General features: G+C 42.3%; 5 protein-coding genes across 5 annotated transcripts; 4 read left to right on the top strand and 1 right to left on the bottom strand.

The window, feature by feature from the left end:
• The first annotated feature begins 2,813 nt into the window (after positions 1 to 2,813).
• Positions 2,814 to 8,186, top strand: LOC139296327 (uncharacterized). Its single transcript, XM_070918689.1, is given in 2 exon segments — positions 2,814 to 4,481; positions 6,492 to 8,186. Coding segments are annotated over 2 exon segments (3,363 nt in total).
• A 1,660-nt stretch (positions 8,187 to 9,846) lies between these two features.
• LOC139296849 (tripartite motif-containing protein 16-like) lies at positions 9,847 to 11,548 on the top strand. Its single transcript, XM_070919386.1, has one exon. The coding sequence runs from the start codon at positions 9,872 to 9,874 to the stop codon at positions 11,546 to 11,548; it is 1,677 nt and encodes a 558-aa protein (XP_070775487.1). The 5' UTR covers positions 9,847 to 9,871.
• Positions 11,549 to 15,005: 3,457 nt separating this feature from the next.
• On the top strand, positions 15,006 to 17,355 carry LOC139296150 (tripartite motif-containing protein 16-like). Its single transcript, XM_070918475.1, has one exon. It carries the CDS (start codon positions 15,031 to 15,033, stop codon positions 16,702 to 16,704), a length of 1,674 nt encoding a protein of 557 aa, XP_070774576.1. The 5' UTR covers positions 15,006 to 15,030; the 3' UTR covers positions 16,705 to 17,355.
• Positions 17,356 to 19,060: 1,705 nt separating this feature from the next.
• Positions 19,061 to 21,017, bottom strand: LOC139296148 (tripartite motif-containing protein 16-like). The gene has a single exon (XM_070918473.1). It carries the CDS (start codon positions 21,000 to 21,002, stop codon positions 19,326 to 19,328), a length of 1,677 nt encoding a protein of 558 aa, XP_070774574.1. The 5' UTR covers positions 21,003 to 21,017; the 3' UTR covers positions 19,061 to 19,325.
• A 2,543-nt stretch (positions 21,018 to 23,560) lies between these two features.
• LOC139296145 (tripartite motif-containing protein 16-like) lies at positions 23,561 to 25,253 on the top strand. The gene is made up of 2 exons (XM_070918469.1): positions 23,561 to 24,056; positions 24,126 to 25,253. Exons 1-2 carry the CDS (start codon positions 23,561 to 23,563, stop codon positions 25,232 to 25,234), a joined length of 1,605 nt encoding a protein of 534 aa, XP_070774570.1. The 3' UTR covers positions 25,235 to 25,253.
• The last annotated feature ends 325 nt before the right edge of the window (positions 25,254 to 25,578 follow it).

The following is a 25,578-nucleotide window of genomic DNA, read 5'->3' as shown; positions in this document are numbered from 1 at the left end:
ACGGTAAAGCTGCAGCCGGACAGATAAACAATGAAACAATGAGCTGAAACTCACGATGAAGCTCCATGAAGCCGACACGAAGTGCAGATTCAGCTGATAATTCTTATTCAGAAAATGATTTAATTAACTCTGTAAATCTGGAATGATTAGTGCATTCATCAATGAGTTAATGGGCAGAAAATTAATCACCAACAATTTGAAAATCGATTAATAATTTTTCAAGCAAAAATGCCCAAAGCTTATGTTTCCAGCTCCTCAAATATGGATCGTGCTGTTTTCCTGTTATTAATGTTAGTAAATTAAATATTGTTGGGTTTTTGGTTGTTGGTTTGATTAATTAAGAAAATAATAGGCAGATTAAACAATAATGAAAATAATCGTTACTTACTGTCCTGCAACCCTGACTTATATCAACTTCATGCGGAAAAAGAAAAGCTTGTTGAATTATTATTATTTTTTCAGATGTTTTATTTCATTAATTTTCATTTTTGTGTCTAAAACCAGTCAACTTTAAAGGTGTGGAATCAAAAAGTATCAGAGGCCGAATGCAAGTTGAATTTGTATATACTGATTTAAACTTTCAGAAACAACATGGAGGTCATGTCCTCAGTTTCCTCAGTGGTAGCTACAGCCCTGATTTTATCTTTTGTATCATTATTTAAGGATTTGTGAGATATAAATACTTCTTTCATTTAGTATTGTCCTAATGTTTGCAAGAAATATAAATTGCGCTTTGATTGACATATTATGCTGTTTATTCTTCCAACTAATGGTTTCTTATTTCTGATGGATATTGTTGTTAGGTCATGTGGTTTAGTTTATGTAATTTGGATCTCTTTGATTTGATAGATTTTGTCATAGTGGTTGCTAATCTTCCCAAAGGCCGTAAATTAAAAACATTTAATTCACAACAAGCTTTTGGGACAATACGGTTTGCATATAAATCAAATAAATGGAGGGTTCCCCAAATAAATTGCAACTAATGATTTTTCACCACAAGCAAACTGATTGAACGCACAACCAGTAATCGACATGTCATTTGTCTGTTATGAGGACATGAGAACGGTGAAGTTGATGAACCTTTTAACAAAATACAGGATCTCCTGCAGACTCCGGTCCCACCTTCCTGTTATGACATTCTTGACTGAAAATAGGAGCCTGGTGCACTTGTTTGGCTCTGCAGGGGCAACACGAAACACTGAACAGGCCGCTTTGAATGATTTGACACATGAACCAAACTCCTCTCTATGCAGGGGCACCAGAGGCACCTGCTTGAGGTTGATAACACGAAGCAATGTGATCAATGATGCTACGTTCAAATGCTCCATAACCACTTTCAAGCTTATTCCTATTTATTTTTTGAGTAAGGATTCTTAGAGATGGTTTAATTTAAGGGACTGAAAATTTAAATTTAAGTTTACTTTTTCATTAAAAGTTGCTGTTATAATGGCTTACAGCGGTAATTCTGGTGTGAGTGTCCAGTGTCGCTGGTTTAGCAACACCTGTGGTGATTGAAAGGTTACATGAACAAAGCATTGTCATAAAACATAACCCAGAGTTTCATTTAAAATGAAGCACAGGGTACTGATTGTTGGGGGCAGCAACACACCTTGCAGTGTGTAGTTTGCCAGAAATTCAGTGAAAGAACAGGAAGAACTTCTCTAACCAACAAGCATCGATTCAACTGGGAGGAATCGGTGGTTTTATTTCGATAAGAAGAAAGAAAATCAAATTTTTCTGTTATTTCGCAGTTGGTTTTGTGGTGTGTATGTCTGACATTTTCCACAAAACAAATAGCCGTTCCTGACCTGTGACCTCTCAGATAATACTTAATATAATATTTGATACTTTATATAAAGTCGTGAGGAGTTCATCTTTGAATTCATGCAACAGAATAAATCAATACAACAGTTATATTTAAAGCAGGACTACGATCGTTAATCACTGTTTACATCGAACAGATCAGCGTGTCAGATGTGTGAAGCCACGTCAACAGATTTCTCCACATTGGTGAAGTTTCAGTGGAACTCTGTCGCCTCCCTGTGGTCGTCCAGCTGAATAGTATATTTTGTTCTGAGCTCTTTGTCACAACACAGTAAATATAATGTTTTTTTGTTTTTTTTACAGTCATCAGGAAGGAGTGTGGTCTCTTTCCTTCACGATACAGATTGTGAGGCCCCTTGTTTTGGTTTTTATTGTGCTATGTCTCCAGTTTTAATGTTTGTATTCTTTTGTAAAGCTCTTTATGACCTAGGTTTTCAAAGTGCTATATAAATAAAATGTACTTATTTACTTACTTACTTGACTGTGTCACAATAGTTTTAAAGAGGTGCTTTATAAATAGTCTTTTCTAGCTTGCTAGTGACAAACAGACACAGTTTGTATTCATGTGAGGATTCTCTTCCAGAGAGAATATAAAGATAACATAACAACTGCTCTGATAATGTGATTACTTATCTTTGCACTAGCTCAAACTGTTGTGAGCTGAAAGTGATTGAAAGAACTCCATAAGCGGCTATATCATGTTCATGTTTGTTTTAATCGTCACTGCCCCTTTAAAAGAAACCCCCTTCGACTGTACTGCATCCCTCCCCTCCCTCTTGTTCCAGCTCTCAAACACAGCGAGCTCCACTCTGCGCACACATGTCCTCGTTCCCTCCCCCTTACTGATCTGCAAGTGTGAAGATACGTGCAACCAACATGTGAGTTGAGGAGCCCTGTTCAGTGAAGATCAGCAAATCAACTGGAACAGAAGTAACAAAGTTTTGTTTTGGATCAGAGTCGCAAAACTCTCACTGCCGCTGAGAGGTGAAATGACGCAGAAAGGAGTTCAGCTGGACCGGGAAACCTTCTCTTGTTCGATCTGTCTGGATCTACTGAAGGATCCGGTGACTATTCCCTGTGGACACAGCTACTGCATGAGCTGTATTAAAAGCTTCTGGGATGAAGAGGACGAGAAGAAAACCCACAGCTGCCCTCAGTGTAGGCAGACCTTCACACCGAGGCCTGTCCTGGTGAAAAACACCATGTTAGCAGTTTTAGTGGATGAACTGAAGAAGACTGGACTCCAAGCTGCTCCTGCTGATCACTGCTATGCTGGACCTGAAGATGTGGCCTGTGATTTCTGCACTGGGAGAAAACTGAAAGCCCTCAAGTCCTGTCTGCAATGTCTGGCCTCTTACTGTGAGAAACACCTTCAGCCTCATTATGATGTACCTCCATTAAAGAAACACAAGCTGGTGGAGCCCTCCGAGAAGCTCCAGGAGAACATCTGCCCTCGTCATGATGAGGTGATGAAGATGTTCTGCCGTACTGATCAGCAGTGTATCTGTTATCTCTGCTCTGTGGATGAACATAAAGGCCACGACACAGTCTCAGCTGCAGCAGAAAGAACTGAGAGGCAGAGAGAGCTCGAGGTGAGTCGACAAAACATCCAGCAGAGAATCCAGGACAGAGAGAAAGATGTGAAGCTGCTTCAACAGGAGGTGGAGGCTATCAATCGCTCTGCTGATAAAGCAGTGGAGGACAGCGAGAAGATCTTTACTGAGCTGATCCGTCTCATCCAGAAAAGAAGCTCTGATGTGAAGCAGCAGGTCAGATCCAAGCAGGAAACTGAAGTGAGTCGAGTCAAAGAGCTTCAGGAGAAGCTGCAGCAGGAGGTCACTGAGCTGAAGAGGAAAGACGCTGAGCTGAAGCAGCTCTCACACACAGAGGATCACAACCACTTTCTACACAACTACCCCTCCCTGTCACGACTCAGTGAGTCTACAGACTCATCCAGCATCAATATCCGTCCTCTGAGATACTTTGAGGATGTGACAGCGGCTCTGTCAGAAGTCAGAGATCAACTACAGGACGTTCTGAGAGAGACATGGACAAACATCTCACTGAGAGTGACTGAAGTGGATGTTTCACTGCCACAACCAGAGCCCAAGACCAGAGCTGAGTTCTTAAAATATTCACGTGAAATCACACTGGATCCAAACACAGCAAACACACAGCTGTTTTTATCTGAGGGGAACAGAAAAGGAACAGTAACAAGTGAACATCAGTCTTATTCTAGTCACCCAGACAGATTCACAACATGTTGTCAGGTCCTGAGTAGAGAGAGTCTCACTGGACGTTGTTACTGGGAGGTGGAGTGGAGCGGGACAGGAGTTAAGGTAGCAGTCGCATACAAGAATATCAGCAGAGCAGCGAGCTGGAATCATTGTAGATTTGGATTCAATGACAAATCTTGGGCGTTATATTGTCACAAAAACAGTTATGACTTTTGGTACAACGATGTCCAAACTCTCATCTCAGGTCCTCGGTCCTCCAGAGTAGGAGTGTACCTGGATCACAGTGCAGGTATTCTGTCCTTCTACAGCATCTCTGAAACCATGACTCTCCTCCACAGAGTCCAGACCACATTCACTCAGCCTCTCTATGCTGGACTTCTGTTTAGTGGTAAAGGAGCCACTGCTGAGTTCTGTGAGTAGGTAAGAGATGTTAAAGAAGAAAGTTGTGATCTTTGTTTCATTTTTAGATTTTATTCTTTCTTTTTTTTCCCCCACAAACAAACCCAACATGTGAAACACATAATAATCAGCTGATATAACCATTTCATGAACTGGATAAAGAGTGCAGCTTCAGCCTGCATCTTTTTCAGACTGCAGAAATCTTTATGTTGTGTTATTGTTTTCAACTGTGGTTATTTGAGTAATAAATCATTTTAAAATAGTTTCTCTCTTGTTTTTTTTTTTTCAATTCTTACTAACATCTCTGCAAATCAGTTTCTTCTCACCTCCATGAGCCACCGTCACACAAGTATTCAGATTCTGAACTGAACAAAAGTATCAAGACTCCAAGAAAGAAGCCTTTCATTCAAAATCCTACGTCAGTAAAAGTACAGAAGTTTGATCAGGAAAATGTACTTTTGTTATTATATCTGACATTATTAGATTGTTAATACTGATGCAACAGAGCAGCAGCATTTTACAGTTATAGCTGCTTGAGGTGGAGCTGATTTTAACTACTTCATATACAGTTATGCATCTTGTGGTTCTCAACAGAAGGGTAGATTATTGTATGTAAAAATAAAACACATCACTGAAGATTAAAATACTGGTTTCCAACAGTTTTGGCTTGTGACCTCTTATAAAAAAGTTAGTTGGGGCTCCCTATCATGTTTCAGATGTCCATGAGTTGTTGACAGTTCCACCACAGATAGACATTCACCCTCTAAACTTTCAAATACAGCTTGCATCAGTACGTCTCTGCCCTCTGTCCCGAAGGCAGGCAATTGATATCCTTTACCCAGAACACAAGTCTGTCTGAGTGGATTTACATTGGCTCAATACACGTCTGTTTCACAAGGCAAAAGGCCAATTGAATTCCAGGCTGTCCTGGACAAGACAGATTGCACTTCAGGTTGCTCTTGTAATGACACAAGAGCGGAAGGTGGAAACCGGCTGAGGCTCTAGAGCAATTTGAGTTCCCATGTGAGTTAAAGGTGTGACTCCGCACAGGGCTGGGCTCTCCTCACATTAGAACAACATGTTTCCCTCACAGGAATCTGTTCATCAATGTAGAATAGTTTGTCTCAGCACACAGCTTAATGGCGTACAGAAAAGGAGGGACTCAGGAAACCCCTCGACATTAGGAGATGCCTAATATCTTCCCTGGTGGTGCTCTGTCAGGCCTGGACTGCAGTCAGCTTCACTACTGGCATGTTTCTTTGCTTTTCTTTTAGACTTCAATCAAGTTTTCAGCAATAAAACACATGCTCAGTCGAGGTCAGGTGACTGATGTGGCCAGTCAATAACATTTCTACTGTTTAGCCATATCTGTATGTTTAAGGCCATTATCTTCCTGCTTTGCCAAAATATATATAAAGAGGTCACATTTATTACAATGTTTATCTGATGTTGACGTGAAAACCCTCAATTTAAGATTGGAAAGTCAGTTCTTCAAGATAATATTCTGAAGTGGACAGCAACACAAGAGAATACATTGCTGCCCAAGGTTAAATCACTATAAGCCATATGTACATTTGTTTACATGAAATTATAAAATTGCCATTATTCAACCTATTGTCTACTCCATGTAAGTCTGTGTCATTAAGGGTAACAGCAGAGGGGCTGCAGGAAGCATTAAATGTCTTTCTGTTGTGAGCTTACTGTCGTAGTTCTAAGTGCAATTATTGTTACTGCACGTTGTAAATGACAGATAACACACCCTGCCTCTCCCAAAAAACTACTCTTTGTGGAATGCAGTAAAACCTGAAAACCCTTCCCTCTTTCCCCTGCTCTTAAACACAGCCAGCTCACTGATCTCTGAACAGATCTGCACATATAAGGATGGGTGTAAACAACATGATGTGGAATACAGGAGATGAAAAGCATCATTCATTGTAGAAGGCGATCAAGAGCAAAAGGAGCAGGGATTTGTTTTCCATTGGAGCAGAGAGATTTCAGTTTCTGTTCAGACAAAGTGAAACGATCTGACAGTCACTTTCACTGAGAGGTAAAATGACTCAGCAAAGAAATCAGCTGGACCGAGCAAAATTCTGCTGTTCGATCTGTCTGGATCTACTGAAGGATCCGGTGACTATTCCCTGTGGACACAGCTACTGCATGAGCTGTATTAAAAGCTTCTGGGATGAAGAGGACGAGAAGAAAACCCACAGCTGCCCTCAGTGTAGGCAGACCTTCACACCGAGGCCTGTCCTGGTGAAAAACACCATGTTAGCAGATTTAGTGGAAGAACTGAAGAAGACTGGACTCCAAGCTGATCCTGCTGATCACTGCTATGCTGGACCTGAAGATGTGGCCTGTGATTTCTGCACTGGGAGAAAACTGAAAGCCCTCAAGTCCTGTCTGGTCTGTCTGGTCTCTTACTGTGAGGAACACCTTCAGCCTCATTATGATGTAGTTCCATTAAAGAAACACAAGCTGGTGGAGCCCTCCGAGAAGCTCCAGGAGAACATCTGCCCTCGTCATGATGAGGTGATGAAGATGTTCTGCCGTACTGATCAGCAGTGTATCTGTTATCTCTGCTCTGTGGATGAACATAAAGGCCACGACACAGTCTCAGCTGCAGCAGAAAGGACTGAGAGGCAGAGTGAGCTCGAGGTGAGTCGACAAAACATCCAGCAGAGAATCCAGGACGGAGAGAAAGATGTGAAGCTGCTTCAACAGGAGGTGGAGGCTATCAATCGCTCTGCTGATAAAGCAGTGGAGGACAGCGAGAAGATCTTCACTGAGCTGATCCGTCTCATCCAGAAAAGAAGCTCTGATGTGAAGCAGCAGGTCAGATCCAAGCAGGAAACTGAAGTGAGTCGAGTCAAAGAGCTTCAGGAGAAGCTGCAGCAGGAGGTCACTGAGCTGAAGAGGAAAGACGCAGAGCTGAAGCAGCTCTCACACACAGAGGATCACAACCACTTTCTACACAACTACCCCTCCCTGTCACGACTCAGTGAGTCTACAGACTCATCCAGCATCAATATCCGTCCTCTGAGATACTTTGAGGATGTGACAGCAGCTCTGTCAGAAGTCAGAGATCAACTACAGGACGTTCTGAGAGAGACATGGACAAACATCTCACTGAGAGTGACTGAAGTGGATGTTTCACTGCCACAACCAGAGCCCAAGACCAGAGCTGAGTTCTTAAAATATTCACGTGAAATCACACTGGATCCAAACACAGCAAACACAAAGCTGTTATTATCTGAGGGGAACAGAAAAGCAACATTAATGAGCAAACAACAGTCTTATTCTAGTCACCCAGACAGATTCACTAAATGTTGTCAGGTCCTGAGTAGAGAGAGTCTGACTGGACGTTGTTACTGGGAGGTGGAGTGGAGAGAAGGAGGAGTCTCTGTAGCAGTCGCATACAAGAATATCAGCAGAGCAGGGGGGTCAGATGAATGTAGATTTGGATTCAATGACAAATCTTGGGCGTTGGATTGTTACAAAAACAGTTATAACTTTTGGTTCAACAGAGTCAAAACTCCCGTCTCAGGTCCTCGGTCCTCCAGAGTAGGAGTGTACCTGGATCACAGTGCAGGTATTCTGTCCTTCTACAGCATCTCTGAAACCATGACTCTCCTCCACAGAGTCCAGACCACATTCACTCAGCCTCTCTATGCTGGACTTCGGTTTTATTACATTTATGACGCTGCTGAGTTCTGTAAAGTCAAATAGTCAGAAGTCATTTCAGGGACAGTTTGTTAAATTCTGTGTTTTAACTCTTGATCTTATTTTGTCTCCTTGTTTGTTGCTGAGAGCTGATTGTTGTGGCATTTCTTCACTGCACAGAGATCACCTGTCAATCAAACATTATAGGTGGTACTTTGCCATCTTCTCATTAGTTGTTGTGTAAATGTCTGAGTTTCTTTAGGTGGCGCTCCTTCCTGTGTCTGTTTAGCCATGGAGGCTATCACTGCTCATGATGATTTCTGTTGACCTGAACTGACGTTTCTCTGCAGGAAAATGTGAACTTCTCTGACTCTAAATGTGTGTTGAATATTTATATTGATGTATTTGTATGTTGTTGTTTCTCTTCCACTGCATGTGTCTCAAGAGAGAAAGCTCCAGACCTTCCTGTGTCGAAGATATTTTGTTCTCTTTTTGTAAATGTATAAAGAAATCTATAATTACGATTACATTCATTTGTTTGGCAGACCAAATGTTGTTGTTGTTGTTGTTGACATATAAATGAGGGACTATGAGTTATTATAAAACTTTAATCATCATGATCATAATCAGTAAGGAGATCATTGATTATTTTCTTTTTCATAGCTGAGATTCTGGTCAAACAAACTGATTGTGTGGATGAAGTGAATCTGTACATGAAATCATTGGACAGACTTTACTGATGGGATGTGTGAACAAACTGAAGGTTTACATCATGAATAAACAAACATGAACAAAGTATTTTCTTCTGCTCTTCATTCCAGGGTATCATACAAAGCTGATGGAGAAAATGTGAAAGTAACATGAGAGTTTAACTGAGGCAGTTTTCCTCCTGAAACACCACAAAGTACCGTGTTCATGTTCAGAGCAGAAGAGCGTTTGTCAGTCAGTCTCTGTCCTTTCAACTTTCCTGGTCAAGTTTGGGTGTGAAGAGGTTTAGTTGAGTCCTGACACACATAAGACAACAGGTACTGTGTCGTTTATTGTTATGTTGTTTTTCATGAAGATTAAACTATTCATGTAGTTAATTAAGAGAGACTTGTATTTCAGAATTTTTCACATTTTATTCTCTAAAATAAGCAGTCAATAATAATGATGGCTAGAGGTGTGTTCGCCACGAGTAAATGAAGGACAGGGGACAAAAACAAAGGGGGATAAACTCCTTGTGCCTGTCGTATAATGTGCATGCCATCTAAGCATATGTACATTTCCATCACTGTGATTTAATAAATTCAACAATATAATCATGCTAATGTCAACACTCTGTTGATCTAAAGTGTTAATGTTGAAAACTGGGGAGCCATCTCCAAAGCCTCCGATTCAAAGAGGAGTTCACCTCCTAACAGCTGAAGTGACCAGTGTTTTAAATGGGAAATGGGCTCTATTGTAAACAAGTGTTAAACACACAGTATCTCTCTCAAACCGCTCCTCTTCCTGGACTGAGTCAGAGCTTGATAAGCCCTCCCTCCTCTTCCTCCTCTCAAACACAGCGAGCTCCACTCTGTCCATATATTTCCCTGTTCCCTCCCCTTCAGATCTACAGTTTGAAGACGGGTGGAGCCAACATGGTGGTGAAGTGACGGAGCTGACGGGCCCCATTCACTGCAGAGACACATGCTGTTTAGATCAGAGCTCAAACTACTTTCACTTCTAAGAAAGTGAAACTCAGACAGTCGCTGCGACTGAGAGGTGAAATGGCGCAGAAAGGAGTTCAGCTGGACCGGGAAACCTTCTCTTGTTCGATCTGTCTGGATCTACTGAAGGATCCGGTGACTATTCCCTGTGGACACAGCTACTGCATGAGCTGTATTAAAAGCTTCTGGGATGAAGAGGACGAGAAGAAGACCCACAGCTGCCCTCAGTGTAGGCAGACCTTCACACCGAGGCCTGTCCTGGTGAAAAACACCATGTTAGCCATTTTAGTGGAGGAACTGAAGAAGACTGGACTCCAAGCTGCTCCTGCTGATCACTGCTATGCTGGACCTGAAGATGTGGCCTGTGATTTCTGCACTGGGAGAAAACTGAAAGCCCTCAAGTCCTGTCTGGTCTGTCTGGTCTCTTACTGTGAGAAACACCTTCAGCCTCATTATGATGGAGCTTCATTCAAGAAACACAAGCTGGTGGAGCCCTCCGAGAAGCTCCAGGAGAACATCTGCTCTCGTCATGATGAGGTGATGAAGATGTTCTGCCGTACTGATCAGCAGTGTATCTGTTATCTCTGCTCTGTGGATGAACATAAAGGCCACGACACAGTCTCAGCTGCAGCAGAAAGGACTGAGAGGCAGAGTGAGCTCGAGGTGAGTCGACAAAACATCCAGCAGAGAATCCAGGACAGAGAGAAAGATGTGAAGCTGCTTCAACAGGAGGTGGAGGCTATCAATCGCTCTGCTGATAAAGCAGTGGAGGACAGCGAGAAGATCTTCACTGAGCTGATCCGTCTCATCCAGAAAAGAAGCTCTGATGTGGAGCAGCAGGTCAGATCCAAGCAGGAAACTGAAGTGAGTCGAGTCAAAGAGCTTCAGGAGAAGCTGCAGCAGGAGGTCACTGAGCTGAAGAGGAAAGACGCAGAGCTGAAGCAGCTCTCACACACAGAGGATCACAACCACTTTCTACACAACTACCCCTCCCTGTCACGACTCAGTGAGTCTACAGACTCATCCAGCATCAATATCCGTCCTCTGAGATACTTTGAGGATGTGACAGCGGCTCTGTCAGGAGTCAGAGATCAACTACAGGACGTTCTGAGAGAGACATGGACAAACATCTCACTGAGAGTGACTGAAGTGGATGTTTCACTGCCACAACCAGAGCCCAAGACCAGAGCAGAGTTCTTAAAATATTCACGTGAAATCACACTGGATCCAAACACAGCATACAAACAGCTGTTATTATCTGAGAGGAACAGAAAAGCAACATTAATGAACAAACATCAGTCTTATTCTAGTCACCCAGACAGATTCACTGCATGTTGTCAGGTCCTGAGTAGAGAGAGTCTGACTGGACGTTGTTACTGGGAGGTGGAGTGGAGAGGAGGAGGAGTTGATGTAGCAGTTGCATACAAGAGTATCAGCAGAGAAGGGGGCTGGGATGTATGTGGATTTGGACGAAATGACAAATCTTGGATGTTAGAATTTAACCTTAACACGTATAAGTTTTGGTACAACAGAGTCCAAACTCCCGTCTCAGGTCCTCGGTCCTCCAGAGTAGGAGTGTACCTGGATCACAGTGCAGGTATTCTGTCCTTCTACAGCATCTCTGAAACCATGACTCTCCTCCACAGAGTCCAGACCACATTCACTCAGCCTCTCTATGCTGGACTTCGGTTTTACTATTCTTACGAAGACACTGCTGAGTTCTGTAAAGTCAAATAGTCAGAAGTCATTTCAGGGACAGTTTGTTAAATTCTGCCTTTTAACTCTTGAACTTATTTTGTCTCCTTGTTTGTTGCTGAGAACTGATTGTTGTGGCATTTCTTCACTGCACAGAGATCACCTGTCAATCAAACATTATGGGTGGTACTTTGCCATCTTCTCATTAGTGTTTCTGTAAATGTCTGAGTTTCTTTAGGTGGCGCTCCTTCCTGTGTCTGTGTAGCCATGGAGGCTATCACTGCTCATGATGATTTCTGTTGACCTGAACTGACGTTTCTCTGCAGGAAAATGTGAACTTCTCTGACTCTAAATGTGTGTTGAATATTTATATTGATGTATTTGTATGTTGTTGTTTCTCTTCCACTGCATGTGTCTCAAGAGAGAAAGCTCCAGACCTTCCTGTGTCGAAGATATTTTGTTCTCTTTTTGTAAATGTATAATGAAATCTATAATTACGATTGAATTCATTTGTTTGGCAGACCAAATGTTGTTGTTGTTGTTGTTGTTGTCCACATATAAATGAGGGACTATGAGTTATTATAAAACTGTAATCATCATGATTATAATCAATAAGGAGATCATTGATTATTTTCTTTTTCATAGCTGAGATTCTGGTCAAACAAACTGATTGTGTGGATGAAGTGAATCTGTACATGAAATCATTGGACAGACTTTACTGATGGGATGTGTGAACAAACTGAAGGTTTACATCATGAATAAACAAACATGAACAAAGTATTTTCTTCTTGTCTTCATTCCAGGGTATCATACAAAGCTGATGGAGAAAATGTGAAAGTAACATGAGAGTTTAACTGAGGCAGTTTTCCTCCTGAAACACCACAAAGTACCGTGTTCATGTTCAGAGCAGAAGAGCGTTTGTCAGTCAGTCTCTGTCCTTTCAACTTTCCTGGTCAAGTTTGGGTGTGAAGAGGTTTAGTTGAGTCCTGACACACATAAGACAACAGATATTGTGTTGTTTATTGTTATGTTGATTTTCATGAAGATTAAACTATTCATGTAGTTAATTAAGAAAGACTTGTATTTCAGAATTTTTCACATTTTATTCTCTAAAATAAGCAGTCAATAATAATGATGGCCGGAGGTGTGTTCGCCACGAGTAAATGAAGGCCAGGGGACAAAAACAGAGGGGGATAAACTCCTTGTGCCTGTCGTATAATGTGCATGCCATCTAAGCATATGTACATTTCCAACACTGTGATTTAATAAATTCAACAATATAATCATGCTAATGTCAACTCTGTTGATCTAAAGTGTTAATGTCCTATTTCAGTCACTGTGGGTGTCTTTGTGTTAATGTCTCAGCCAAACGGTATTTTGTCATAACATACAAGTGCCACAAGATGGCAGCACCTACATTTGAAACTACAGGAACCGCGCGAGTCACCGAATTTTGAAGACATTTGGTCCGCTAAAACGCTAGAGGGCTTTTCATTTTAAGAGGATACAGGAAGTGTTGAGTTTGTATTAACAGCATAATGCAGTAACAGAAATTTTACAGAGCAAACAGGAGCAGATCAGAAAACAAGGAGGCTTCATACTAAAATATGAGCAAATATACTTGTCAAACAGAGGGAATTAGAAACAGAGGTCTGTCTCTAATATAAGCCTGCTTCAATTAAAGGCCTGGTACCTTCTGCAGTTGATTTTAATAAAGGCCCCAGTCACTATTTGACTTCTTACGGTACCAAAGAAGTCCTATAATGATAAAACCGATTCCATACTAGATTTTCTGAGGACAACAATGGATTTCTGCTCAAAATGTTCCAATGACCATGTAAAATGACATTCCTGTACAGGGAAAGTCACGTCAAAGGACACTGTAACACATTGACAATTTCCTCATACTTGAACTTTCATAAATAACTTCATGACTCTACATATCTTCAGTGGATTAAAACAATGCCAGGAATCTGAACTGCAAATGCAAAACTCCAGCCACAATAACACTGACCGCAGTAAACTTCTCACATGACCGCACATCTACATCGATGGAACTCCCAAACCGCCAGCAAGTCTGTTTCACTCTGCCATTGTTTGTTCACATAGAGCCTGACGTTAGGTAGTTGTCACGTATTGCTAAGGTTAGCGCTTGTTCCAGCCGTCAGTTAAAAGTTAACTTTAACCCAGCCCTGTTCTATGTGAGAAACCAATGGCAGAGAGAAACAGACTAACTTGCTTTTAAAAGAGTACCAGGTGAGCTTGTGGAAACCATTGCTGTAAGTTTGCAGTGATGCCAGAGGCTTCAGAGCAGATGATAGGATGGCTGCAACAAGAAGATTGCCGTTTTCTACTTATTATGCAGATTATATGAAAATCATACTCTCAAAATAAGAAAATAAAATGAAATCATTTTTAATGCCTGTATTATTTTTCTGTTGTGTTTTTTTTTTTTCAATGCCAAAATTTACAGTCGCTGTCCTGGCTCCATATTCTTCAGCCTGTGAGCGACCATCTTACAACTGCTACACAGGGAGCATATCATGGGAGTGCTCCAAACCACAGCTCAATGGGAAGATATCCTGAAATCTACAACACAGGAGTCCAACTGTGTGAGGTGTGAGATAATTCACCTGAAAATGTTACACAGAGCTTATTTAACACCATGTAGATTAAAGAAAAGGACGCAGACTGTATCAGAGGTTGACACACTCATGCACATGTTATGTCTTTGTCCTGTTGTGAAGAGGCTCTGGAAGGATGGAACTGATTACCCTGTCATCAATGTTAAATGTACAGATTCCCTCCTGTCAAGTCATAGTTTACTCTGACAACAACACCAGGATGTAAAGAAACAGTGAACACAGTGCCTTATTTCATCTGCATTTCTGTCAGTAACACAGACAATCTTAATGAACTGTTATAGTCTGAATAACTGCCTCAAAGAATACATGGACTTATTACTCCAACAACTTATACTCAAAGTAAATTGTGGAAACATGTAAAGACAAACATGAGCAGTAGTGAGACGGAGCTGCAGTGACGGACATTTAGAATATATGATTCGATTTAAGAAGAAGGATATGGAGAAAATCATGTGGACAACTCAGTAATGTTGAAAACTGGGGAGCCATCTCCAAAGCATCCGATTCAAAGAGGAGTTCACCTCCTAACAGCTGAAGTGACCAGTGTTTTAAATGGGAAATGGGCTCTATTGTAAACAAGTGTTAAACACACAGTATCTCTCTCAAACCGCTCCTCTTCCTGGACTGAGTCAGAGCTTGATAAGCCCTCCCTCCTCTTCCTCCTCTCAAACACAGCGAGCTCCACTCTGTCCATATATTTCCCTGTTCCCTCCCCTTCAGATCTACAGTTTGAAGACGGGTGGAGCCAACATGGTGGTGAAGTGACGGAGCTGACAGGCCCCATTCACTGCAGAGACACATGCTGTTTAGATCAGAGCTCAAACTACTTTCACTTCTAAGAAAGTGAAACTCAGACAGTCGCTGCGACTGAGAGGTGAAATGGCGCAGAAAGGAGCTCAGCTGGACCGGGAAACCTTCTCTTGTTCAATCTGTCTGGATCTACTGAAGGATCCGGTGACTATTCCCTGTGGACACAGCTACTGCATGAGCTGTATTAAAACCCACTGGGATGAAGAGGACAAGAAGAAAACCCACAGCTGCCCTCAGTGTAGGCAGACCTTCACACCGAGGCCTATCCTGGTGAAAAACACCATGTTAGCAGATTTAGTGGAGGAACTGAAGAAGACTGGACTCCAAGCTGCTCCTGCTGATCACTGCTATGCTGGACCTGAAGATGTGGCCTGTGATTTCTGCACTGGGAGAAAACTGAAAGCCCTCAAGTCCTGTCTGGTCTGTCTGGTCTCTTACTGTGAGAAACACCTTCAGCCTCATTATGATGTACCTCCATTAAAGAAACACAAGCTGGTGGAGCCCTCCGAGAAGCTCCAGGAGAACATCTGCCCTCGTCATGATGAGGTGATGAAGATGTTCTGCCGTACTGATCAGCAGTGTATCTGTTATCTCTGCACTGTGGATGAACATAAAGACCACGACACAGTCTCAGCTGCAGCAGAAAGGACTGAGAGGCAGAGAGAGCTCGAGGTGAGTCGACAAAACATCCAGCAGAGAATCCAGGACGGAGAGAAAGATGTGAAGCTGCTTCAACAGGAGGTGGAGGCTATCAATCGCTCTGCTGATAAAGCAGTGGAGGACAGCGAGAAGATCTTTACTGAGCTGATCCGTCTCATCCAGAAAAGAAGCTCTGATGTGAAGCAGCAGGTCAGATCCAAGCAGGAAACTGAAGTGAGTCGAGTCAAAGAGCTTCAGGAGAAGCTGCAGCAGGAGGTCACTGAGCTGAAGAGGAAAGACGCTGAGCTGAAGCAGCTCTCACACACAGAGGATCACAACCACTTTCTACACAACTACCCCTCCCTGTCACGACTCAGTGAGTCTACAGACTCATCCAGCATCAATATCCGTCCTCTGAGATACTTTGAGGATGTGACAGCAGCTCTGTCAGAAGTCAGAGATCAACTACAGGACGTTCTGAGAGAGACATGGACAAACATCTCGCTGAGAGTGACTGAAGTGGATGTTTTACTGCCACAACCAGAGCCCAAGACCAGAGCTGAGTTCTTAAAATATTCACGTCAAATCACACTGGATCCAAACACAGCAAACACACAGCTGTTATTATCTGAGGGGAACAGAAAAGGAACATTAACGAGTGAACAACAGTCTTATTCTAGTCACACAGACAGATTCACTAAATGTTGTCAGGTCCTGAGTAGAGAGAGTCTGACTGGACGTTGTTACTGGGAGGTGGAGTGGAGCGGGAAAGGAGTTTATGTAGCAGTCGCATACAAGAGTATCAGCAGAGCAGGGAGGTTGTATGAATGTATATTTGGACGAAATGAGAAATCTTGGACGTTAAATTTTCACAAAAACAGTTATAACTTTTGGTACAACAGAGTCCAAACTCCCGTCTCAGGTCCTCGTTCCTCCAGAGTAGGAGTGTACCTGGATCACAGTGCAGGTATTCTGTCCTTCTACAGCATCTCTGAAACCATGACTGTCCTCCACAGAGTCCAGACCACATTCACTCAGCCTCTCTATGCTGGACTTCTGTTTTTAAATTTTGGAAACACGGCTGAGTTCTGTAAAGTCAAATAGTCAGAAGTCATTTCAGGGACAGTTTGTTAAATTCTGCCTTTTAACTCTTGAACTTATTTTGTCTCCTTGTTTGTTGCTGAGAGCTGATTGTTGTGGCATTTCTTCACTGCACAGAGATCACCTGTCAATCAAACATTATGGGTGGTACTTTGCCATCTTCTCATTAGTTGTTCTGTAAATGTCTGAGTTTCTTTAGGTGGCGCTCCTTCCTGTGTCTGTTTAGCCATGGAGGCTATCACTGCTCATGATGATTTCTGTTGACCTGAACTGACGTTTCTCTGCAGGAAAATGTGAACTTCTCTGATCTCTGAATGTGTGTTGAATATTTATATTGATGTATTTGTATGTTGTTGTTTCTCTTCCACTGCATGTGTCTCAAGAGAGAAAGCTCCAGACCTTCCTGTGTCGAAGATATTTTGTTCTCTTTTTGTAAATGTATTGTTGTTGTTGTTGTTGTTGTTGACGACATATAAATGAGGGACTATGAGTTATTATAAAACTGTAATCATCATGATCATAATCAATAAGGAGATCATTGATTATTTTCTTTTTCATAGCTGAGATTCTGGTCAAACAAACTGATTGTGTGGATGAAGTGAATCTGTACATGAAATCATTGGACAGACTTTACTGATGGGATGTGTGAACAAACTGAAGGTTTACATCATGAATAAACAAACATGAACAAAGTATTTTCTTCTGGTCTTCATTCCAGGGTATCATACAAAGCTGATGGAGAAAATGTGAAAGTAACATGAGAGTTTAACTGAGGCAGTTTTCCTCCTGAAACACCACAAAGTACCGTGTTCATGTTCAGAGCAGAAGAGCGTTTGTCAGTCAGTCTCTGTCCTTTCAACTTTCCTCACTGAAACATCTTTGTCACAGAGAAACGAGCAGAGTTTTCTGTCACTTGTTGCTTCTTATAACCAACATTTTGTTTGTGCCTTGGAAACTCTTCTCTACCATCTTTCCCGTGTGACCTGAATGCAGCATCAGTGTTACAGGGTGTGACTCCTGTGAACAAACTGACTCGGAGTGATATTACCTGTATTTAAATCTCTTTTTACTGATGTTGTTTAAAGCTGCCAGCTGCTGAAGTTTGGACATGTCTTTCTGCAGTGAACATCACAGCAGGTGAACAACTGAAATGTGAAAACTGAACACAAGAGGGCGCCGTCATCCTGCTAACCAGGGATGTAGAGGAAGTCAGTCTCGCATAGCCAGACCTATCTCCACACTTCGGAAAAGTCTGACTGAACTCATTTTCATTCTGGGAAAAAATGCTCTGTCTTGTTTGTATTTCTTTAAATCCAATCACAATCGTCTTGAACGGAGCTAAGCCCGGGACAGTGACTTGCAAAACGGTAACACGCAGATAGTGGAAGGGGAGGAGAATGCCGACTGAAATAATTATTCAATGCCCGATTTATCCCAACAGTCTACATCCGGTCAGTCATGCTAAACAACCACTAATAAAGGCAATTATTTCAGCTTTGTTCATCTGAAATGAAGCAATCCTTTTTATGGTTAGGTGTCAGAGATGAGTCCTCTAAACACAGGCCCTTCACAAGGTGCCATTTTATCATCTTTGTTATTTTTTATTTTATATAATGAGTTTAAAATCCAGAACTCACACTTTAGCGTCCTACAGTGTGCTGATGATATGGCACTGGTTGGCCTTCTGTGTGCAGAAGATGACACATACTTTAATCATGTCGTTTCTCTCTGTTTAATAAATGTAGGTGAAACCAAAGAACTTATCTTATCCAGCAACACACTAGACACTCCTGATAAATGTCAACCTTTGACCATCACTGGATCCCCAGTATTATATCTTAGAACTGTGACTGATGGTTCACAGAGAGAACTGAAACTGTATTTTTAAAGAAGCCACACAGAGATTGTATCTACCTTGGAGGTTAATGACTTCAGAGTTTGTAAGCAAACTCTGAAAATGGTGAATAAGAACCTGGTGGAGAGTATTATTATTTTCAACATAGTCACTGGTGTGGACATCTAAATGTCAGGAATAAACTGAAAATATACAGAATAGTAGATGTAGTTTGTAAAATCACAGCTCAGATTCAGAAGCAACAAGTGACAGAAATCTCTGCTCGTTTCTCTGTGACAAAGATGTTTCAGTGAGGAAAGTTGAAAGGACAGAGACTGACTGACAAACGCTCTTCTGCTCTGAACATGAACACTTTACTTTGTGGTGTTTCAGGAGGAAAACTGCCTCAGTTAAACTCTCATGTTAGTTTCACATTTTCTCCATCAGCTTTGTATGATACCCTGGAATGAAGACCAGAAGAAAATACTTTGTTCATGTTTGTTTATTCATGATGTAAACCTTCAGTTCAGGTCAACAGAAATCATCATGAGCAGTGATAGCCTCCATGGCTAAACAGACACAGGAAGGAGCACCACCTAAAGAAACTCAGACATTTACAGAACAACTAATGAGAAGATGGCAAAGTACCACCCATAATGTTTGATTGACAGGTGATCTCTGTGCAGTGAAGAAATGCCACAACAATCAGCTCTCAGCAACAAACAAGGAGACAAAATAAGTTCGAGTTAAAACACAGAATTTAACAAACTGTCCCTGAAATGACTTCTGACTATTTGACTTTACAGAACTCAGCAGTGTTTCCAGAAAAGGAGTAAAACCAAAGTCCAGCATAGAGAGGCTGAGTGAATGTGGTCTGGACTCTGTGGAGGAGAGTCATGGTTTCAGAGATGCTGTAGAAGGACAGAATACCTGCACTGTGATCCAGGTACACTCCTACTCTGGAGGACTGAGGACCTGAGACGGGAGTTTGGACATCGTTGTACCAAAAGTTATAACTGTTTTGATAAAATTCCAACACCCAAGATTTGTCATTTCGTCCAAATACACATTCATTCAACCTCCCTGCTCTGCTGATATTCTTGTATGCGACTGCTACATCAACTCCTTGCCCTCTCCACTCCACCTCCCAGTAACAACGTCCAGTCAGACTCTCTTTACTCAGGACCTGAAAGGGATAAGTAAATCTGTCTGGGTGACTAGAGTAAGACTGATGTTGACTCATTTTTGTTGCTTTTCTGTTCCCCTCAGATAATAACAGCTTTGAGTGTGCTGTGTTTGGATCCAGTGTGATTTCACGTGAATATTTTAAGAACTCAGCTCTGGTCTTGGGCTCTGGTTGTGGCAGTAAAACATCCACTTCAGTCACTCTCAGTGAGATGTTTGTCCATGTCTCTCTCAGAACGTCTTGTAGTTGATCTCTGACTTCTGACAGAGCCGCTGTCACATCCTCAAAGTATCTCAGAGGATGGATATTGATGCTGGATGAGTCTGTAGACTCACTGAGTCGTGACAGGGAGGGGTAGTTGTGTAGAAAGTGGTTGTGATCCTCTGTGTGTGAGAGCTGCTTCAGCTCAGCATCTTTCCTCTTCAGCTCAGTGACCTCCTGCTGCAGCTTCTCCTGAAGCTCTTTGACTCGACTCACTTCAGTTTCCTGCTTGGATCTGACCTGCTGCTTCACATCAGAGCTTCTTTTCTGGATGAGACGGATTAGCTCAGTGAAGATCTTCTCGCTGTCCTCCACTGCTTTATCAGCAGAGCGATTGATAGCCTCCACCTCCTGTGGAAGCAGCTTCACATCTTTCTCTCTGTCCTGGACTCTCTGCTGGATGTTTTGTCGACTCACCTCGAGCTCACTCTGCCTCTCAGTCCTTTCTGCTGCAGCTGAGACTGTGTCGTGGCCTTTATGTTCATCCACAGAGCAGAGATAACAGATACACTGCTGATCAGTACGGCAGAACATCTTCATCACCTCATCATGACGAGAGCAGATGTTCTCCTGGAGCTTCTCGGAGGGCTCCACCAGCTTGTGTTTCTTGAATGGAGGTACATCATAATGAGGCTGAAGGTGTTTCTCACAGTAAGAGATCAGACAGACCAGACAGGACTTGAGGGCTTTCAGTTTTCTCCCAGTGCAGAAATCACAGGCCACATCTTCAGGTCCAGCATAGCCGTGATCAGCAGGAGCAGCTTGGAGTCCAGTCTTCTTCAGTTCCTCCACTAAAACTGCTAACATGGTGTTTTTCACCAGGACAGGCCTCGGTGTGAAGGTCTGCCTACACTGAGGGCAGCTGTGGGTTTTCTTCTTGTCCTCTTCATCCCAGAAGCTTTTAATACAGCTCATGCAGTAGCTGTGTCCACAGGGAATAGTCACCGGATCCTTCAGTAGATCCAGACACATCGAACAAGAGAAGGTTTCCCGGTCCAGCTGAACTCCTTTCTGCGCCATTTTACCTCTCAGTCGCAGCGACTGTCTGAGTTTCACTTTCTTAGAAGTGAAAGTAGTTTGAGCTCTGATCTAAACAGCATGTGTCTCTGCAGTGAATGGAGCCCGTCAGCTCCGTCACTTCACCACCATGTTGGCTCCACCCGTCTTCAAACTGTAGATCTGAAGGGGAGGGAACAAGGAAATATATGGACAGAGTGGAGCTCGCTGTGTTTGAGAGGAGGAAGAGGAGGGAGGGCTTATCGAAATCATTTAGTTTTTTATTTGTCAAATACTTCTTGGCAAAAGGAGATATCAAAGTAAACTGTCATAAAATATTGAAATTGTTGTATTATAATTTTTACACATATTTAAAGCTTGAGATGGGTTGAAACAAATATCATACAAACAAGGTATTTGTTGCAACTCTGAATCCAGAAGGACATGAATGAACCAGATCAGCTGCTTTTGCAGTCAACTTGTTGATTAATATGAATTGATGAATCTGTAAAATGGATCTCCTTTATTGTGTTTTTTGCATTCGATTAATATTATCATTTTAGATTTTCACAGCTAATCAACAGAGATCACATTCAAATGTTTTATTTTCATCATAGCCATACAATTATTACAGCTTTACTGATAGTTGTTGATATTAAAGTATGTAAGTAAAACAGATACCTTTTGTAACACATGGCTGATTAAGTTAAGTAAAATCTCCAGTCAGTGAGTATCGTAAGTCAAACAACCACTAGTCTTCCAAAGCCAGAACTATCTCTAAAAAAACACTCACAATCATCTTGGGCAGCGCTGAGCACAGGATGCAAAAGTTTCATGTTTTAACACTGTTTTAGCGTATCTACTCATCTTAGTCTAGTCTACCAGCTACTAAAGTTCAGGTTGATCACTGTGTGTTTGGGTTGTGTCAGAAGGTTGTTCTCATATCGATGCTTTTGTGTGAAGAATTGTGTCGACGCTGATAAAACTTAAATCCTTTGCTGATATGATGAGAACTGAACGCTAAAGTGTGATTCCTGTTTGTTACAATATGTATGTAAACAAATCTAAAAGATTCAGATTCACCAGGAGAGGGGAGTGGTCTCTGCACTGTACATGATGCTGACATGAACCCCTTCAACTGCCACTGGCTCACTTTAAATGTACATTTCTGATACAGTCTGCTTCCTTTTCTTTAAGGAAGCAGACTGTATCAGAAATGTGCTGCACGGCTGTGGTGAGGTTGGCACACTCATGCACGTTATGGCTTTGCCCTGATGTGAAAATGTGCTGGAAGGATGTAACTGATTACCAGTCATTACCTGACTGTAAAGTCATAGTTTACTCTGAAAACAACATCAGAATGTAAAGTGTTACGGTTCTGGCTGTACGTGTCAAGGTTTTTTCTGTATTTTGTGCGGCTGTGTTTGTGTGAGAGTGAGAGCTCTCTTACTGCAAGGATCTTTGAGTGTCAACCTGTAGGTGTCACAACTTCCTGCCTTTTAAAATGCTCTGGTTTAGGCAGTCAGGTGGTAAATAGAATAGTCTGAAAAAAATACCTCTACTTCTTTTCGTATGCATGCCCTCATTTCTTATTCTGACCAAATTGATGTAAGCAGGCACATTGCCTTAGTTCCTCCTTTTAGGGAGAGTGAAGTGGATTCATACGTTAATGCTTTTGAACGCATTGCTGCAACTTTAAGGTTCCTCACGTCCTTTCTGTCTAAGACTGATGATTTAGTTGATTTTATTCTGGTTTTTATTGCTTATTGATTTGTATGTATTGTAATGCTTTTCTTCATTTGCCGTGGAGTTGCCTCTGTGTTTTAAATGTGCTATATATATATAAAGCTGCCTTGCCTTGCCTTCTTCCTGTGAGAAGCTCCTGTCTTTTCCCTCTAACAGAGATAAATTAGAAAACTTTTTTGTCTCTGGATGAAGGATAAGACAGCCAGGTGTACTCGTTATGAGTGCTAGTACTGCTAAGACAACTTTCATTTTTTTCCTATCATTTCCTCCTCAGCTCTGTCGTTCCCCTCTTGTTTGTGTGAGGACGCCATCACAGCCATTATCCTCCTCCTCCTGCTGCAGGTACTTTTGCCATGCTAGGGGTCATCTCCCTCACCGCTCAATAGGTCGGTTGCCTCCCGGGCCCTGCAGGGATAGGGACTTTCAGGTGGAAACGGAGGGAACAGGTGAAGACAATTGTGGACACAGGCAGATCAACGCCAACTACATGCAAATTGAATCAAATCTACATCCAAAAAAATCAACCCAAAACAAATACACTAATATTCAACTTAATCAATGTCCGCCTTGTGACAGCAACAAACCCTCTTTCAAACAGCTCCTGTCCTCTTGGAACAAAACAAAACCTGGTCCCACCTCTTTCTTGCACCTGCACTGTCCTCTTAATTCCTTGTTCCCTCCCCTTCACAGGTCTGCCAGCTTGAGAGGTGACAAGCCTATGCAGGTGAGCAGGTGAAGGCAGGCTTGCAAAACAAATATTGGTGTTGGATCAGAGCACAGCTTTTGTTCCTGTTCAGAGGAAGTGAAACTATCAGTCACTGCAACAGAGACCTGAAATGGCGCAGCAAGGAATTCAGAGGGACCAAGTAAAATTCTGCTGTTCAATCTGTCTGGATCTACTAATGAATCCAGTAACTATTCCCTGTGGACACAACTACTGCATGGGCTGTATTAAAACCCACTGGGATGAAGAGGATCTGAAGCAAATCCACAGCTGCCCTCAGTGCAGACAGTACTTTATACCGAGGCCTGCCCTGGTGAAAAACACCATGTTGGCAGATTTAGTGGAGGAACTGAAGAAGACTGGACTCCAAGCTGCTCCTGCTGATCACTTCTATGCTGGACCTGAAGATGTGGCCTGTGATGTCTGCACTGGGAGAAAACTGAAAGCCCTCAAGTCATGTCTGGTCTGTCTGATCTCTTACTGTGAGGAACACCTTCAGCCTCATTATGATGTAGCGCCATTAAAGAAACACAAGCTGGTGGAGCCCTCCGAGAAGCTCCAGGAGAACATCTGCTCTCGTCATGATGAGGTGATGAAGATGTTCTGCCGTACTGATCAGCAGTGTATCTGTTATCTCTGCTCTGTGGATGAACATAAAGGCCACGACACAGTCTCAGCTGCAGCAGAAAGGACTGAGAGGCAGAGAGAGCTCGAGGTGAGTCGACAAAACATCCAGCAGAGAATCCAGGACAGAGAGAAAGATGTGAAGCTGCTTCAACAGCAGGTGGAGGCTATCAATCGCTCTGCTGATAAAGCAGTGGAGGACAGCGGGAAGATCTTCACTGAGCTGATCCGTCTCATCCAGAAAAGAAGCTCTGATGTGGAGCAGCAGGTCAGATCCAAGCAGGAAACTGAAGTGAGTCGAGTCAAAGAGCTTCAGGAGAAGCTGCAGCAGGAGGTCACTGAGCTGAAGAGGAAAGACGCTGAGCTGAAGCAGCTCTCACACACAGAGGATCACAACCACTTTCTACACAACTACCCCTCCCTGTCACGACTCAGTGAGTCTACAGACTCATCCAGCATCAATATCCGTCCTCTGAGATACTTTGAGGATGTGACAGCGGCTCTGTCAGAAGTCAGAGATCAACTACAGGACGTTCTGAGAGAGACATGGACAAACATCTCACTGAGAGTGACTGAAGTGGATGTTTCACTGCCACAACCAGAGCCCAAGACCAGAGCTGAGTTCTTAAAATATTCACGTGAAATCACACTGGATCCAAACACAGCACACACACAGCTGTTATTATCTGATGGTAACAGAAAAGCAACACAGATGAACGAAGAACAGCCTTATTCTAGTGACTCATGCAGATTCAATTCTTTTTGGCAGGTCCTGAGTCGAGAGAATCTGAGTGGACGTTGTTACTGGGAGGTGGAGTGGAGCAGTAGATGCACAGTAGCAATTGCATACAAGGATATAGGCAGAACAGGGAATTCAAACAAATGTGCATTTGGATACAATGACAAGTCTTGGGCATTAGATTGTATCAACGGGTGTTATGAATTCAGACATAATAATGTCACAACTCCCGTCTCAGGTCCTCAGTCCTCCAGAGTAGGAGTGTACCTGGATCACAGTGCAGGTATTCTGTCCTTCTACAGCATCTCTGAAACCATGACTCTCCTCCACAGAGTCCAGACCACATTCACTCAGCCTCTCTATGCTGGACTTTGGTTTTATGGTGCTCCTGTTGGAGCCACTGCTGAGTTATGTAGACAATGAGTTTAGGTGGCACACAAGGTTGGGCTGGGGGATGAGCATGTAGCACATCCAACTTTTATTTTTCAGTCTGGAGTTTGGCTTTACAACTACAATCTTTCTCCAACCACACTGTAATTGCCATATGCGAGTATTCACTATTCAGAGTAATCACTTTTAAAAAGTTGGCTTGAAATTCAAAATTGAAGTTTATCTGGGGTTTAGTAGAAGGATACAGTTGTATATCCTGTACACTTAAAGCATAGATAATATTATTGCTTCATCTTTTGTGTGATGTATTTTGAATGCATATTTTTTTGCACATCTATATGTTTGCTGTGTTTTATTGGTACTGTGTTGTTTCTTGT

This window comes from Enoplosus armatus, chromosome 14 (genome assembly GCF_043641665.1).
Source record: "Enoplosus armatus isolate fEnoArm2 chromosome 14, fEnoArm2.hap1, whole genome shotgun sequence".
NCBI classification, from domain to species: Eukaryota; Metazoa; Chordata; class Actinopteri; order Centrarchiformes; family Enoplosidae; genus Enoplosus; species Enoplosus armatus.
The sequence above is the reverse complement of the archived record's forward strand: the minus strand, read 5'-3'. Positions and strand labels throughout refer to the sequence as shown.

Excerpts from the sequence above, each read along its gene's own strand:
- LOC139296849 (XM_070919386.1), top strand. The coding sequence starts at position 9,872 with ATGGCGCAGAAAGGAGTTCAGCTGGACCGGGAAACCTTCTCTTGTTCG.
- LOC139296150 (XM_070918475.1), top strand. The coding sequence starts at position 15,031 with ATGGCGCAGAAAGGAGCTCAGCTGGACCGGGAAACCTTCTCTTGTTCA.
- LOC139296148 (XM_070918473.1), bottom strand. The coding sequence starts at position 21,002 with ATGGCGCAGAAAGGAGTTCAGCTGGACCGGGAAACCTTCTCTTGTTCG.
- LOC139296145 (XM_070918469.1), top strand. The coding sequence starts at position 23,561 with ATGGCGCAGCAAGGAATTCAGAGGGACCAAGTAAAATTCTGCTGTTCA. Across the intron at positions 24,057-24,125 it reads GGTGATGAAGATGTTCTGCC|CTGCAGCAGAAAGGACTGAG; the intron begins GTACTGATCAGC and ends ACACAGTCTCAG.